Source organism: Pan paniscus, chromosome 19 (assembly GCF_029289425.2).
Source record: "Pan paniscus chromosome 19, NHGRI_mPanPan1-v2.0_pri, whole genome shotgun sequence".
Lineage (NCBI taxonomy): Eukaryota > Metazoa > Chordata > Mammalia > Primates > Hominidae > Pan > Pan paniscus.
Genome location: NC_073268.2, coordinates 23,677,897 through 23,695,423, shown reverse-complemented (window position 1 = coordinate 23,695,423; position 17,527 = coordinate 23,677,897). Strand labels below are relative to the sequence as shown.

General features: G+C 41.4%; 1 protein-coding gene across 1 annotated transcript; it reads right to left on the bottom strand.

Moving 5' to 3' along the window:
• Positions 1 to 12,515: 12,515 nt before the first annotated feature.
• On the bottom strand, positions 12,516 to 13,541 carry KRTAP29-1 (keratin associated like protein 29-1). Its single transcript, XM_003813823.1, has one exon. The coding sequence runs from the start codon at positions 13,539 to 13,541 to the stop codon at positions 12,516 to 12,518; it is 1,026 nt and encodes a 341-aa protein (XP_003813871.1).
• Positions 13,542 to 17,527: the final 3,986 nt, after the last annotated feature.

The following is a 17,527-nucleotide window of genomic DNA, read 5'->3' as shown; positions in this document are numbered from 1 at the left end:
TCTTTGCTTCTTAACTGTGATGGACAGCCAGAAATTCTAGGAGAAGGAGGTAGAAGAGGAGAGAAAGAAGAGGGACAGAAGGTTCTGAGCTGCTAGTTACTATACCGTTGTCCACTGTGATTGCTGTTACTCATTTGTGGTTATCACTAGGCATGGACACGCTCCGAGATACTTCCATATTTGGATTGATTTTTTTTCCCCAGAAATTCATAGCCAAATAAGGTCATTGAGAATGTAACTAGTTAAGTAAGGTCACATTGGAATAAACTGGTCTTCTTATTCAATATGACTGGTGTCTGTATGAAAAGGATGGTAGAATAGAAGGAAGGGAGGGTAAGAGGAAAGGAAGGCAGGAAGGAAGAAGGGAAGGAGAGATATAAAATAAAGGCCAAATGGAACAAGATACAGTTACTACTGTAATAGGGTTCACCTGAGATTCATCAACTCCATTAGTTACCACAAGTTCTATACTCCCTTCACCACTGGCCAGCACTTCTGTTGTCTAGATAATTGCCTGATGATGTAAGCCAGAACCTCCTGCCTGAAGGGTCTGACCCTCTAGTTACTGTGTTATTGTCCACTGTGATTCCTGTTACTCATTTGCAGTTATCATCGGCCATGGACACACTCTGAGATACTTCAATATTTGGATTGACTTGTTTCCCCAGAAATTCATCACCAAATAGGGTCATTGAGAATGTAACTAGTTAAGGTAAGGTCACATTGGAATAAAATGGGCCTCTGATTCAATATGACTGGTGTCTGCATGACAAGTAAAGTTCGCCACACACCTACAGTCACCTCATTTTCAACAAAGGTGCCAAGAGCATACACTGGGAAAAAGACATTCTCTTCAATAAACCATGCTGGGAAGACTAGATATCTCTATGCAGAGGAATGAAACTAGATCCCTCTTTCTCACCACATACAAAAATCAAATCAAATTAGATCGAAGACTTGAATCTAAGACCTCGAACTATGAAACTACTACAAGAAAATATTGGGGAAAATCTCCAGGACATTGGTCTGGGCAAAAATTTCTTGAGCAATACCCCGCAAGCACAGGCAACCAAAGCAAAAATAAACAAATGGGATCACATCAAATTAAAAAGCTTCTGCACAGCAAAGGAAACAATAACAAAGAGACAACCCACAGAATGGGAGAAAATATTTGCAAAATACCTATGCATTGTTAATGAATTAACAACCAGAATATAAGGAGGTCAAATAATTCCATAGGAAAAAAAATCAAATAATCTGATCACAAAATGGGCAAAAGATTTGAATTGACATTTCTCAAAAGAAGACATATAAATAAGCATATGAAAAGGTGTTCACCATCATTGATCATCAGAGAAATGCAAATCAAAACTACAATGAGAGATCATCTCACCCCAGTTAAAATGGCTTATATCCAAAAGGCAGGCAATGACAAATGCTGATGCAGATGTGGAGAAAAGAGAACGCTTGTGCATTCTTGGTGGGAATGTAAATTAGTACAAGCGCTATGGAAGACACTTTGGAGGTTCCTCAAAAAACTAAAAACTGAGCTACCATATTATCCAGCAATCACACTCCTCGGTATATACCCAGAAGAAGAGAAATTGGTATATCAAAGAGACATCTGCACTCGTATATTTGTTGCAACACTGTTTACAATAGCTAAGATTTAGCAGCAATGTAAGTGTCCACCAACAGATGAATGGATAAAGAAAATGTGGTACATACACCAAATGAAGTATTATTCAGCCATAAAAAAGAATGAGATCAAGTCATTTGCAACAACATGGATGGAGTTGAAGATCATTATGTTAAGTAAAATAAGCCAGGCACAGAAAGACAAACACCACATACACATCCGGAGTAGGTTGCACAAAGACAGGTAGGTGCCTGTTATTCTTGAATCAGGCCTTGTAGGTGAATAGCCTTGACGCAGGCATGGATTCAGTTCGTCACTGTGAACCTATCAGCATCATGCTCCTCCCCACAGACACTCCCCAAAGAACAAGCTGGGGAGAGACACCTGCCCTGACCTTCCAAGGCCAGTAGGAACTATCACATGACCACATGATGACCAGAGCAGGAAGGATGTCAATGATGTGACCACCTTCCTTTTATCTGAAACAAAGTTTCTAACAGTTATTCTCAATTAAGAAACAGATTAAACCCTTACTCTCAGAAGATCTATAATATTTAGGAAACAACTTCCTCTTCAATAATCCCAAACTGACTATGGAAAACAATGTAAACAACAACAAGGAAAAGTCCTGCTGATTGGTGGAAACTTTGGAGGCTCAGTGTATAGAAGGTCCAGATTGGAAGGAGTCATCAGATTCCGGGAAATTTACCTCTAAACAGGAGCCCACCCTCCACCCCTGACATCATGACCCAGTGTTGCTCCCCTTGCTGCCAGCCTATGTGCTGCAAGACCACCTGCTACAGGAGCATCTGCTGTGGGTCCAGCTCCCGCCCGCCTTGCTGTGGCCCAACTTGCTGTGCAATCACCTGCTACAGGACTGTCTGTGTGACCACCTGCTGCAGCCCACCCTGCTGCCAGCCCACCTACTGTGAGTCCAGCTGCTACCAGCCTTACCAATGAACTAACTCCCACTCCCCTGACTTTGTTGACAACCAACATACTGTTGCCAAACATTTGATGTGTTATATTGTTAAATTGTGAGGCTGCTTAGTGAAGTGGAGCTGGCTTCACTTTGATTTTTCTCTTCCTTATTTCCTATATATCAGAGTGCCAGCTGCTAGTCATCTTCATGGATCCTTGACATGAACTCAAGATCTCAGCCAAGGAAAAATTGTCATCCCCTTTTCCCTCTAACAATCTTAAAATATCAAATCCCTAAGACTGTTCTCTTAAGTCTCTGCAACTGATCAATATTGCTGCAAACGCGCAATATCAACCACGTTATATCAATGTACTCATTATTCCTGTGTCCTGCTTCTCACCTCCATAATCAGTTAGAATTATCTTCAAGGATCTAGAACTAGAAATACCATTTGACCCAGCAATCCCATTACTGGGTATATACCCAAAGGCTTATAAATCATGCTACTATAAAGACGCATGCACACGTATGTTTGCTGAGGCACTATTCACAATAGCAAAGACGTGGAACCAACCCAAATGTCCATCAGTGATAGACTAGATTAAGAAATATGGCACATATACACCATGGAATACTATGCAGCCATAAAAAAGGATGAGTTCATGTCCTTTGCAGGGACATGGATGCAGCTGGAAACCATCATTCTAAGCAAACTATCACAAGGACAGAAAACCAAATACCGCATGTTCTCCCTCATAGGTGGGAATTGAACAATGAGAACACTTGGACAAAGGGCAGGGAACACCACACCCCAGGGCCTGTCATGGGGTGGGAGTCAGGGGGAGGGATAGCATTAGGAGAAATACCTAATGTAAATGACGAGTTAACGGGTGTGGCAAACCAACATGGCACATGTATGCCTATGTAACAAACCTGCACATTGTGCACATGTACCCTAAACTTACAGTATAATAAAAAAATTATTTTAAAAAAAAGAATTATCTTCCTAAAGTCTTTCCTGTCATGGACCATACATTGGGGTTTTGTTCTGCACAGCTATTCCTTTAAAAGGCCTTGCATGTGTATTGTATTTCCTATTATCTCTTCTAATCTCATAGTAACCCCACAAGGTGGGCAAAGCAAAGACTATCATTTGCACATTACAAATGGGAAAAATCACTGGCCTCATGTCATACAGTTAGAAATTGATAGAATTAAGTCCAATACCCAGATGTTCTGAATCTTGATCCAGGGCATTATTATTTAGATTTTAATACAAGTAGAAGTAACTCTGGTGTCTGAGTTTTAGGGAAGGTGTATGATTTGAGTTGCTTGTTGACAAATGAAAATGAAATGTCTTGTACATGTAGGTCACTTTTCTACCTAAAAATGCAGAATACTTGAACAAAAAAGACTAAGAAACACCCTGCAATGCGCACAAGACACAGTTTCTGTGCTCCAAATGCTGGATCAACCTAGCTTCTCAATCAGAGGATTATAAGGGTAGTGCATATTTACAGAATCCTCAGAATTGAAGTAACTGAGCAATGGGTATATAATGCTTTGATCCAACCAGTGCCTCAATGTTGTGAGGCAAAGTTGAAGCAGAGGAGATTCAACATCAGAGTGTTAGAAAAAGAAAACATAAGGATTTGAGAAAGAAAATAAAGGAAACTGGTCACTCTTAAAAAGCATAGTGGATATAATGACAATAGACGTTATTGTAGTCCCCCAAAGTGGGAGCTAGACTTTCCGAAGAGCTGAACACCAAAGAAGATACCAAGATATTTCTTGAAAAAAAAGAACAGATACTGGCTCCAGGGGAAAAATAATATTCTGTGGCCTGAGCTATCGCATAGTAGTTAGGTCTTAGGAAATCTAAGAAGGTGGAGGGATTTTCCAAAGAGGCTTCCATGTTGTCTGACTTGCTAAGTGCTTGCTCTCCTGATGCATTCAAGGATGAGCTGAGGGACTACCATTTACTGAGTAACTACAGGTATTAGTCTAGGTTTTTCTAATTCATAATCCACCAATGTTTTATTTTCCTCATTTCACAGATGAAGAAACAGAGGCTAAGGGAGATGAAGGAACTTGTTCAAAGTTGTACAGTTAACAGTTGACCTGGCTTCAAACACTAAGCTGTCTACACTACACTCACTGTGTGTGCTATGCTCCCTGCCCCTACCAGTCTAGAGACATAACCGGGTCTATGGAGTCTCGAATATGACAGCAAATTACTTGGTACCCTCACACAGTCTCATTTCCTTATTCTACCAGTAGTTGGGACTTCGGGAGAGTGAATAAGAATAAAGACTTACATCTGGATATTAAAACAATCCTTTATTTAAATAAGATTTATTGAGCACTTACTGTGTGTTAAGTACTGTGCCAGGTGCTGTGATTACAGAAGTGAACGAGACATTCAACATCCTCACCTTTACTGTGCTTCGGGAAGAATACAAACGAGACAAAATTTATACAGTAGAAGTGAGGAAGGTGAGCCTATATTATTAATGATATAGGAAGGGTGGTTCATGACGACTGTATCTAGCAGAATTGTATCTTAGCAACGAATCAGAGAGGGAAGGAAATAAAAAACTTCCATTTTGAACCCATGAATCAATTTACCATGTAGAACAACAGGGGTGATACTGAAAGAATTCAGGTACAAAAATTCCACAAAAATGTAAATGCAGAAACAATAAAACATGGTTGGAATATATTAAGTACTTCCCCCAAAGCCTGCAGCTTGTAGGTAGCAGAACAGGCATGATGCAAATACTCATCTATGTGATTTCGATCCTCATGGCCCAGACTTTCCTGCCTTCTTCCACAGTGGAAAACCTGTGCATGAACAAAGAAGGGAAGATGAACCCATGAGCTCTCTTTGTGTGGACATACTGCAGTGTTCCTGGCCAAACACAGGAAATTGATGATACATTGCAAATGCAGATCACAAAACCAGCACACACAGGAGGAGAAGGGATGAAGGAACATCCAACAATCTAGCTATTTTGTGGGGACCTCAGAATCACTAAAATTGAGCAGAAGGTTCTTAGGCATCCAGGTAAACCACCTTGATCTAGATTTTAACAATGAGAAGGACTTGGTAAGCAAAGGTTGGTGATGATAAACTTGCTGCAAAAGGACCATGTAAAAATTTGTGATAGCAAGGCAAGGAAATGCTTGTTTGACTGGAACTGCATTCTACAGAGCAGGAAGATAATTGGCATATTTACAGGAACATGAATGTGATTTTCCAGCAAAGGGCACTGGAATAGAGGATGGAGCTAAGGGTAGGGAAGCGCTCAGAAAAGCCATTCTGATTGCTTAGTCACAGATGCTTCTAATGAGGAAAAAGTTCAGGGGGTCTAGAGTGAGTACAGAAATTCTCTAAAAGCTCTTTAAAAGATCTTCCTAGGAATGGAACAGACCACCCCGGGTGTATGAATTTCCATTTACTAGACACTTAAGCATTGGATCTGGCAACACATGGCAGGAAGTTTATTAGGATTCCTTCCATGCCTGAGATTCTTTGAGATCCTTAAACACTCTGTCTTGCCCCATCATTATTTGATTAATTAATTGCTAACAGGTTGTTATTCTCTGAACTCCATAAGCATTCACATACATAATGCTTTAAAGAAAGCATACACACTGTCATGATAATTGGCTTTCCCTTGGAGATAAAAAAAAAAAATAAGGACTATCTCCCCAAAGGCATGCAAGGTAGAATTCACAACCCTTGATAAATGTACCTGGGTCTGGCCTTTAGCCTTGCAGACTCAGAGACCTGATTTTACTTACATTCTAAGGGTTAAGCCACGTCTTAGAGCAGACTCCTGTTAGCCAAGCCCAAAAAGCAAGGATGCCTATTTATTAAATTACAGGAGAATTAAGTAACAGGAACTTCTAAACCACCACATGAGTAAGGAATCAGACAGGAAGTTATATAAACTAAATGTTGAATGGCATTTGACATGTTCATTTCACAATAGTTCTCACCAATGGAAATTGAAAATTCATAGTCCCTCTCCTGTGGGCAGTTGCCTGGAGGCACACTGCCAACATTCACCCCAGCACTTGTCTTAACCCTGATTTTCCATGGTTCAACAATACTCTAATTTAACTTTCACATTTTTACATCTTCAATTAGACTTGAATCAATTCCTCAGACTTTGAATGCATACATCTTTTTAAGGTGACGCTACATAATTTGGTTTTGATCGTTTTGAACATAGGTTCCAAGTCTTGGATGATATCTGACTGTACCAATGCATTCTCATTCACACCATTGCATGGTGAGCATCCATGATGAAATTTATATTTGGTTTAGTTCATGTCTACCATCATATCTGCTGACTATTTGTAATATTTCTATTGCATGTCAGGATAACTTGGGCTTTGTTTATCTTTCTTATCTCACAAAGTCTTTAAAAAAAGATTACTGTGTGATACAGAGTTGTCATCATAATGATAATGTAGAATTATCATCAGAGTGTTGGGTTGACGCTTATGATTTTGTGTGTGTCTTTGTTCATCTGATTATAATCTAACATCACCAACTTGCTATGAGTGACACACCACATACTTCTTCCTTCCTCCCTGCTGTGAGTTATAGTGGTGATTGGACTATAATTAATTTATTCTTCTTAGAATTTGAATTACACATAAAAGACAATCCCTAGGTTAGGCTCTCTAGTGCAATGTAATATTGTTATGGAAAGAACAGGGACTAATTTCAGAAAAACCAGCCTGTGTTTCCTACATTCAAAATAGGGAAAACTCGGCTCTTTCATCACTGGACACCTTCTCCTTGGAACCTCTTCTGACACATGGTTCAGATAACACAGCTTGGGATTTTTCTTGTGAATATGCAGGAAACAAGAATGAATGTTATATTCTAAGATCAAACGCTGGGATAAATTTAATTAAATTGTAGGTTTGGAGGTAACTAATGCAGAAAATATAGGATTAAAAATCAGAAATAAAATTAAAATGATTCCCACTTAAATAAACAAATATAGACATTATTCTAGAATACAAATCAAGAAAGCCTAAATTGGATAGATTGTATAAACTCGCTAAGGAAAGCATGCAAGCCTTATCCATCCTTTATTATCACTGCGTTCCACAGTGGCTGTGGCCTGTCCCAGACCAGAAAACCTTCAGATCCTCTTTCTAAACAAAAGCATTCCTTATGCAAGATAAGGACAAGGTAAAAACCAAGCTCTTCAGCCCCAGTCAGATTCCTGCTTGGAACAAAGATTAAGATGGAAAGGGTCAAATTTCAATAATCTTCTGCCCTTTAAGGTTGATTCCTAGCAAAATCAACCCAGTTTTTTCCAAGCATTCCCCTTTAAGTGCCCAATAGTAATAAATATAGCAAAGCATAAGTATACTTAATATATAAAACAAACAACTCACTAAGACCAACATTAAGTCCACTATGAAAGAATTGTACCTACACAAATAGGTGATGATAAGAATATAAGGGATTTCATTTAAGATCTACTGGTAAAATTATGATTAAGACATAAGAAAGGAGGACTTCTTAATATTACTTATATATTCAAAGAATAATATTTGAACAGAATGCTGTAGAAGGACAGCTGGAAAGGGGAATAGTGGCCCCAAATGGATGTAAACAGCATAGGAGAGAATTTAGTTTCTTTAAATGAGTTCTAGTTTCCTGACCGTGGACAAACTACTTCTCAGATACTGAGACATCTTCCAAGTGAGAACATTGAACACTGAGCTCTTTTTTTTTTTTTTTTTTGAGATAAGTCTCGCTCTGTCACCAGGCTGGAGTGCAGTGGTGCGATCTCGGCTCACTGCAACCTCCACCTCCAAGATTCAAGCAATTCTCCTGCTTCAGCCTCCTGAGTAGCTGGGATTACAGGTGCCCGCCACCATGCCCATGTTTCACCATGTTGGCCAGGATGGTCTCGATCTCTTGACCTCATGATCTGCCCACACTGGCCTCCCAAAGTGCTGGGATTACAGGTGTGAGCCACCACACCCAGCCAAGAACATTGAACTCTTATTGGTGATGTTTGAAGAATCGTGGGGAACCTAAAATTTGGGAGACTGGATCTATATTAGCATCAGAGAAAATTTTCATTCAATCTGAACTGATCAAAATAAGGATAGCTCCCTCTCCTTCAGGAAGCATTGAGCATGCCAGCATTTGCAAAATATATACCCGAACTTGAATTGCAAGAGCAGTTTTTTGCTTCTTGGCCCTGAAAATAACTTACAACATCCAAGAAGACTTTAAACAATGTATCTCTTACCTATTGCACAATTTGTTTTTATACAATAGCGGGTTTATTGTTATTATTGTTGTTTGTAATGGTATTTCTAGGGTTTTCTATATTTCAAATGACTGACTCTTAATTCTGTTTAGTGCTGAATCACTGTTTTCCTCTTTCATTTTTCTTTTAACTGGTAAATATTAACTTCCTTCATACAGCTCTGTCCTAAGACAGGTACAGCTAGCTTATCGGTGACAGCCGGACATGCTTGCACTGAATGACCGATGCTTTCCACTCTTCTTCTTTCCTCCTCTTTCCTAGTAGCTCAATTCAATAAGGTTAAGCCCTTTTCTGATGGTTTGAGATACATTTAAAATGAATTTCTTATATTTATTTTTCTGGTGAAATAATATGTTATCAGGGAAACAATAGGGATTTGGCTTTTAAAAATTCATCATAGTCTTGTTAAAAAAAAATTATTCAGTGGCACTTGTGAAAGCCTGGTAAGGGAGACTTTATTCAGGAACACTGCAGTAAACAAAGGAACCACCATAACAGGGTCTTGCACTGGGAGACAGAGATTGGACTCATCTCCTAAAATAGCATGGGCAAGTGAGAATTTACAGCCAAGGAGCAGGGTGGCGGTCAGTGGATGGAAAATTACTAAGAGGAAGCATCACCAGTAGGGAAATTTTGGCTAAACTGACCTAAAAGTGCTCTTGCTGAAGACAGGCGAGGGTGATCAAACATCACTTGGAGAATGGTGGCAGATAAGAGATCTGATCTTCTATTAAGGGTGATCAGATATCGAGGATGGGGAGTTCTTGCTAAACCTATTTAGCAGGGCTCTTTGCTAAAATTTTACAAAACTGGATTTTACAAGGAAGTGCACCCATGGGCCTATGAGAAGGTTCAGAAGCTTGACTAAACTATGGACAAGGAAAAAAATCTTCATTGGTCCTTACTGCCTTTTTAAAGAAACATTGGACTTCATGGCCACTAGTGAGGGTTTGGATTTAACTAATGAGTATCACTAGAAATTGGACATGCATGAGATTCACCATCCCTGTCCACCACCTCTGCTGATTGTCTTAATAACTGGTTAATTTTGCCACCTCTAAAATATCTTTCCTGCACATTTCTTCATTGTATTTATAATTTGAATTATCTTCTTTGCAACTAAGGCATTTCCCAATTTATCACCTAGTAATCTATACTCATCTTGCATATCCTTTCGTGACCTAGATTATGTGTGCAGTATATCCTTCATAAGCTCTTAGATTTAAAGGATATTTTATATTTTACAAAGCTTTTTCCCATTTTGGCCGGGCACAGTGGCTCACACCTTTAATCCCAGCACTTTGAGAGGCCAAGGCGGGAGGATCATTTGAGGTCAGGAGTTCGAGACCAGCCTGGCCAACATGGCAAAACCCGTCTCTACTAAAAATACAAAATTAACCAGGCTTGGCAGTGTGCACCTGTATTCCCAGCTACTCGGGAGGCTTAGGCACGAAAATCACTTGAACCTGGGAGGCAGAGTTTGCAGTGAGCTGAGATCGTGCCACTGCACTCCAGCCTGGGTGAAAGAGCGAGACTTTGTCTCAAAAATTAATTAATTAATTAATTAATATTTTTTTAAAAACAAAGTTCTTTCACATCTATTCCCATGCCACTAAGTCAAGAGACTAATTTTTAAGACTTCGGGACAGATCTATGGATCCCATCCATGCTGACTTAGAGCATAAGCAAATAGTTCATTTAAACAGCAACCCTTTAACCAGGCACAGTGGCTCACACCTGTAATCCTAGCACTTTGGGAGGCCAAGGTGGGTGGATCACTTGAGGTCAGGAGTTCAAAACCAGCCTGACCAATGTGGTGAAACCCCGTCTCTATTAAAAATGCAAAAAATTAGTGGGGTGTGGTGACACGCACCTGTAATCTCAGCTGCTCGGCAGGCTGAGGCAGGAGAATCGCTTGAACCCAGGAGGCGGAGGTTGCAGTGAGCCAACGTCAAGCCACTGCACTCTAGCCTGTGCGACAGAGCAAGACTCTGTCTAAAAAGAGCAATCCTTGGATTTTGTTTGCAACAGCTCTGGACTATTTATCAGGAAATCACTACCATCAAATATTTTTCCAGTTCCAGCTAGGTTCAGGTGTTGCCAAGAAGTTTCTGATGAAGTGGGCTACAGGAGGGAACTTACTTCTAGATGTTATAGAACTATTGTTGTAAGATGAATTTATTTAGATGGGCAAACTGATGAGACCAACGTGAGTAACACCAAATGCCGTACACTACGCAGATCGGCAAGTTTCATGTTATACTGGGGACTCATGGGCTCATTACACCCATCTTTTGGGCCATTTTTATGTCTCAAATATCAGTTTTTATTCTGTTGTCTTAACTTATAGCCACTGAGATAACTCCCTACTGATATTTAGTTTCCAAGTTGACCTTTACAAGGCTGCCTTAACTTTGCCCCTTAACATCCTTTATCAAAGCCCATTACACGAATCCCACATTTGAGATTTCCAAAATAAGACAATCATGCATAGTTTTTCCTCAGGAATGGAACTTCTCAGGACAAGTATGATGTGTACCCTAGTTATTAAATAGATAGGGAAACAATCAGAACCTTCTTTCAAGACTACGACCCTTGTGATTCTAAAACTGGGGATAAAACAATTAATAGTCTCTCTACAGATCCAAAGTATACCTCAGTGACAGAAAAATGTGAACTATGAAGATTTGTGTGCTAGTTACCAAATTATTGCTGCTCACCTACAGGTACACCCTTCATTGCCTGCTCTATGATAATACAAAGTGATCCTATGAATATTTCTCCTTAGCCAGCTGACACAATGTCCCAGGCAGGAGAATTGCTTGAACCCAGGAGGCAGAGGTTGCAGTGGGCCGAGATCACGCTCTTGCACTCCAGCCTGGGCAACAAGAGTGAAACTCTGTGTCAAAAAAAAAAAAAGAATCTTAAATGAATTAACCCTAAGCTATTCTCTATGGCCAATACCTCATGTTTGTTTTCATCTGTGGCTTTCCAGAACCATTTTTGTTGTTGGCTTCCTGTCTACTCACTATAGGGAAAATGAGCCCACTCAGCTCAAAAGAACTCTTGGTGGTGAAAATTTTGGAAGCCAGTGAACTGTTTGCCCTTACTCTCGTCCAGCTGGAGAATCTATAATCCTAGACACTAGCTACCCTTGCAGACCAATGCAGACCCACTGACTTAGATGACTCAGGCTCATTGTGTTCAAATGTGACCTGAAGGAAATCTACATAGAGGTGTGTGTAGGAATGAAAGCACTCCAGGAGTCTTATTTATTATACTTAACCAGTCACATTTTTATTAGCAGCTGGCAGCAACGAGGTCTTCTGAAAGACCAGGCAGCATCAAGAAAGAGAAACAAGAGAGGGTTTGCTAAAGTGAAATGAATTGACATCATCAGGAAATGCAAGCCGCAGTGTGGCAGTCCATGGTTGCTGAAAGGTTATTCTAGGTTAAGAAGGATCTCTTCGTGCCTGGACAAGTTCCCTGGTCAGCACCTGGAGAGAATGTGAAGGTGGAATCAGGGTAAAGTTAGAAAGCAGGCAGCATTTGTACTCGGTGGGAGGCAGACACCCAGGGACAGCTATGCATTTATAGACAGCCGCAGACCCTCAGAGGAGGTGTGAAGAGGGCTCCATTAACAAAGTGTTGCCTTGCAGAAGCTGGACTCACAGCTGGGTTGGCATGAAGTCGGCAAGCAATTGGAGCCACTACTGGGTGATGTGCCTAAACCAGTCACACAGCAAGCTGATTTGCAGCCACTCTGGTTATAGGAAGGGGGTCCATCACAAGTTCGTTGGCCAGAAATCACAGTGTCACAAGAAGCTGGTTTGCAACAGTTCTTTGTGGAACAAGGGGCCTGGCAGTTAGCCACTGGCTGGTAGATGAAGCATGTGGAAGGAACCAGTTGGCAGTGAAGTGGCTGGCAATGGGAAGGCACACAGCAAGTAGTATTGCAAGAACTGAACACACAAGTCGATGGCTGGCAGGGAACAGGCATGTAGAGGGCTGATTGGCAAGGCTTGAAAATATAGCAGATGGGTTGATAATAAGTTGATTTACAGGGCTGGCCTTCACCACTGACGGGTTGACATGAACTTCCTTGGCACCAAGTTGGTTGGCATGGACTAGCTGTACAGATGGTTGGTAGGCAAGAAGTTTCCGGACAGGAGGTCACTTCAGAGCAGGATGGCTGGCAGGATCCAGCATCACAGCAGACTGATTGGCCACAAGCTGCCTGACATGATCCAGACATGCAGACAGATTCCTGGCAGGAGCTTTGCTGGCAGGGACTGGCATCGCAGCACTTTTCCTGACAACAAGTAGATTCCGAGCAGGATGGCTGACATGAGCTAACCAGACAAGGAGACTGACCAGTGCCAGACTGATAGCAGGCTGCGTGGGAGCACATAGGTTGGCAAACAAATCCCACACAAGACGTTGCTGGAAGGCAGGTAGGTTGACACGAAGCAGGATCACAGCCACTTGGGGCACCAATGGATGGCTGACAGCTTTCTTGGCATGTGACCAGTTGCCACATTCTGCTGTGGCAGGAACTAGGCAAACAGAGAGCATGTCGAAAGCCACCTTTAACTGGGTATGTGGTGACGGTGGGCACAGCTGGAATGGCTGTGGTGTTTCCAGGACAACAGTCGTCTGCCATGGTGCTGGTGCTGACCTTGCTGGGAAGTTGCAAGCTCAGTATACCTGCATTGGAAAGACATCCGATACAGAGGGGCTTTTATAGTCCTTCACTAGGGGTGTTGGCACGCCATGCAGCATCTTTCCTTGTTATTGTTTTTACTCATTTGCATGCAAACATCTGATTAGCAGGCTTCAGGAGCCTGGGAGATGTTTCAACTTTGAAAAGGTGTCTGTTGAGTCTGGAGTTTTCTGCGCTGCATTTGGATTCGTTGACACTGCTCCTGCTCTTGGATGAGCTGTCTCTTTTACAGATTGCTCTCCAGCCTCACTGAAGCAGGCCTTTCCTGGCACTAACCTTTCATCAGGAGGCCTCTGCCAAGCCAGAGTGGCCCTGCTCTTCCTCCAGGAATGCAGCTTTGCACCATTCAATCAGAAATGAAGCCTTGACCCAGTTTGGGGAGAGGATGTCAAGATGGGAAATGGAAAATTAGTCCACGGAACCCAGGGACACTTAAGTGCCTCTACCTCTTTTTAAAACCTTCCCATTTAGCATTCCTGAAACTTGTTTACTAGTACTATTACTAATAATAACAATAGAAATGGCTTTCATTTATTGCATAGTTACTAGATCAAGTCCTTGGCTGCATTTTCCACTGAATCCTCACAATGACTTCAGTAAGTATAATTGTCATCACTATGTTAGAAGTGGCAAAACTAAAAAAAAGTAATAAATAAAGAAGAAACCAGGTTTAAAACAAAGTTAAGATTAAAATATAAAACTTCATTGGCCCTTTTAGGAAGCTTAAAATCTGCCCCAAATTGGTTCCTCTCAAGATTTTTTTAGAACAGAAAAGAAAAAAACAGAAGTGGCAAAACTCATAGAGTTTAAATCATGTTCCCAAAATTATGCAAATGAAAAGGGGTAGAAACAAAATTCAAACCTAGCTTTGTCTGACCACCAAACCCCTGACCTTAACCACCTATTAGACCCCCTGACTTTGGGGAGGCAGGGAGAAGGCAACACTGATATAGTGGCTGCAGGCTGACACCCCTATGGCAACAGACTGGCTCGTGAGCAGGTTGCCCAGGCCCCATCCTGGGGATCCTCCGCCTACTCCAGTGACTGTAATCAGCAGCTAGACCACACTGGTGTGAGTACTTACCTCTACTTATCAATACACTCAAACACAGTCTTTTAATTTTGGAAATTTTTAAAACTACCAAATATTTCATTATGAAGTATCAAACCCACCCTAGGGCATCAACAGCATATGAATTCTATACAAATAAAAACACCCCAGCAGTGATAATAAAAAAATCACTGTAAAGTGGTGTTAATGTTAAACCAATCCCTTCCAAGAGGAATTCATGAGGGACTTTCTTGGACCTTCTGCTTTTCCTCCGGGCTTGTCCTGGCTCCGCATCACCAACCAGGTCCGGTGTTCTACACCAGCCAACGTTCTGGCCGGTTCACGCTGGAGGCACATGACAGAGTGCAAAGATCACGGTGTGGGGAGCCAGATGGGGCTGGCCTTGATTTCTGGCTCTGCCACTAACTCATTCTGTTGAATGTGTTAGCTAATTACCTAAGTCTTCAGAGTATGGCGATTTCATCAACTGCGTTGCCATGTCTCAGGTTAGTTTTTTGTGGGTGTTTGTTTGCTTTGGTTGCTTCACAAATTATTGAAAATACTGAAAACGCTGAAGGGTACTTTGCAAACCCCCAGCTACAAAATGCCTTCTCCTTGGCACCCTCCTCACCTCCATTTTAAAAAGAAGAGAAACATTTTTGATCAGAACAATGTCTGGAAAACCTTCTCCCCTGCCATTGAAATGCCTTTTTCCCCACAGTTGGTTTCTATGTCACACCATGGATCACTTCTTTTGCCCTCCTTCTTGTCTGTATTCATGTTGGCATCTTTCAATCTGCAGGAATCCATGCACTGTGTTTTATTGCTGAATATTTACCCCCAAAGCTCTTCATCTTCCCAGAGGATGTATTTAATACTTTCAGTCTTACCAAATATGTCAATCAAACTGAGAACATGAGCATATTTGAAAAATCACATCAACTTCAGTCCAATATCCTATACCACTTTTATAGTTTTAAAGCAATCCATTCTACATCAATTTTTCTCTAAGTGATTCTGCTCTTGTTTTCTTTTTTCCTAAAGGAAACTCTCAATAGCAAGAACATCTGTCTTGCTGTAGTTCAAGGCACTAAAAACACCTAGTGTATCAACAAAGACACCTGTGACCACATTGAGACATATCATGATCCATACAGAACCTAGGCTTTGGAAAGAACTGGGTTTTAGTCATTTGCATGTTACTTATTAGCCATGACAATCGTGAATTTTATCACTCCCTTTATATATATGTGTTTGTGTGTGTGCATATGTGTATAAATGCATGTATACTCATACATATGTGTGTCTGTGGTTTTTGAACAATACACACATATATGTTTGAGTGTGTGTATATATATACACAGATTATATTAATATACATAAATATATACACACACGTATGGTTTTCTGGAGCTTGTTTATATCAATCAACACTATGTTAGTAAGATTCATCCATGCTATTGCATGTCGCCATTTTCCAGTCATTTTCACAGTATAATATCCCATTGGGTGAATATACCACAATTTAATTGTCCATTGATGGGCACTTGGATTGTTTGTCCTCCGAATTCTGCATCTTATGTATAGGTGAAAAAATAGGAGAGAATACATATTACTTCAAAGAATTGCTGTAATCCATATGAAATGCTTAGTCCAGTGCTTGGCACAGAGGTTCAAAACCCTAGCCAAATCCTCTGTGTGTGTGTGTGTGTGTGTGTGTGTGTGTGTGTGTGTGTGTGCGTGTTTAGACAGAATCTCTCTCTGTCACCCAGGCTGGAGTGCAGTGAAGTGATCTTGGCTCACTGCAACCTCCTTCCGGATTCAAGCAATTCTCCTTCCTCAGCCTCCTAGTAGCTGGGACTACAGGCGTGCACCACCATGACCAGCTAATTTTTGTATTTTTAGTAGAGATGGGGTTTCACCATGTTGGCCAGGCTGGTCTCGAACTCCTGACCTCAGGTGATTCACCCGCCTCGGCCTCCCAAAGTGCTGGGATTATAGGCTTTAGCCACAGCATCTGGCTGACCAACTCCCCTCTTGACTCTGGAAGGAGACAATGATAAATCCCAATGGCTTGATGAGACAGTAACTCCAACGCCAATGTGATTAAGTTTTGCTTTTGACTTTCTCCCTCTGCCATAGTCTGACCCAGTGGTTCTCAAACAGGGGTGATTTTTGCACTCCCAGGCAATGTTTGGCAATGTCTGGAGACATTTGTGATCATCACCCTCAAAGGATGCTACTAGAATCTGGTTCATAGAGGCCAGGGATGCTGCTTAACATCCTATAATTCACAGGACAGCCTTTACAACAAAGAATCGCCCAGCCCAAAATGTCAATAATGCCGAAGTTGAGAAGCCCTGGTCGACCCTCACACTGTGCTCATGATGACTCAAGCTGCCCCTTGAGGACAAGGAATAGGCCTCCATTCTGCGCACTAAGTGTAGGGAGTGACTGCTTTGAAGAGACTCTGTCCTTGGAGATTGTAAGATACGGAATTTATCCTATGAGTGTCTTGGAGGAACTAGGAGAACATAAACAAAATTCTCACACAAGAAATCCAAGTTACCCAACCTTCTTTGCTGTAAGTATGATCCCTGATCCCCACTTGTTTTTCTTCCTGTGGACCCAAAAACAATTGGCTTCCTTTCCTCCCCAGTCTCTCTATATCCAGAACCATGTTCTTCCATTGAGTTCTCCACACCAACCAAGGCCAGAGGGATGTTCCAAAACCCAGTGCTCTTCCTGTCACCTCCCTGCATGCAGCCCCTTGATGCTTTCGTGTCAGCCCTGCATCAAACCGAAACACCTCTGTCTAGCATGCAAGACCCAACATAGACAGATCACTGTCTACGACCTGACCTCATGGCTCATT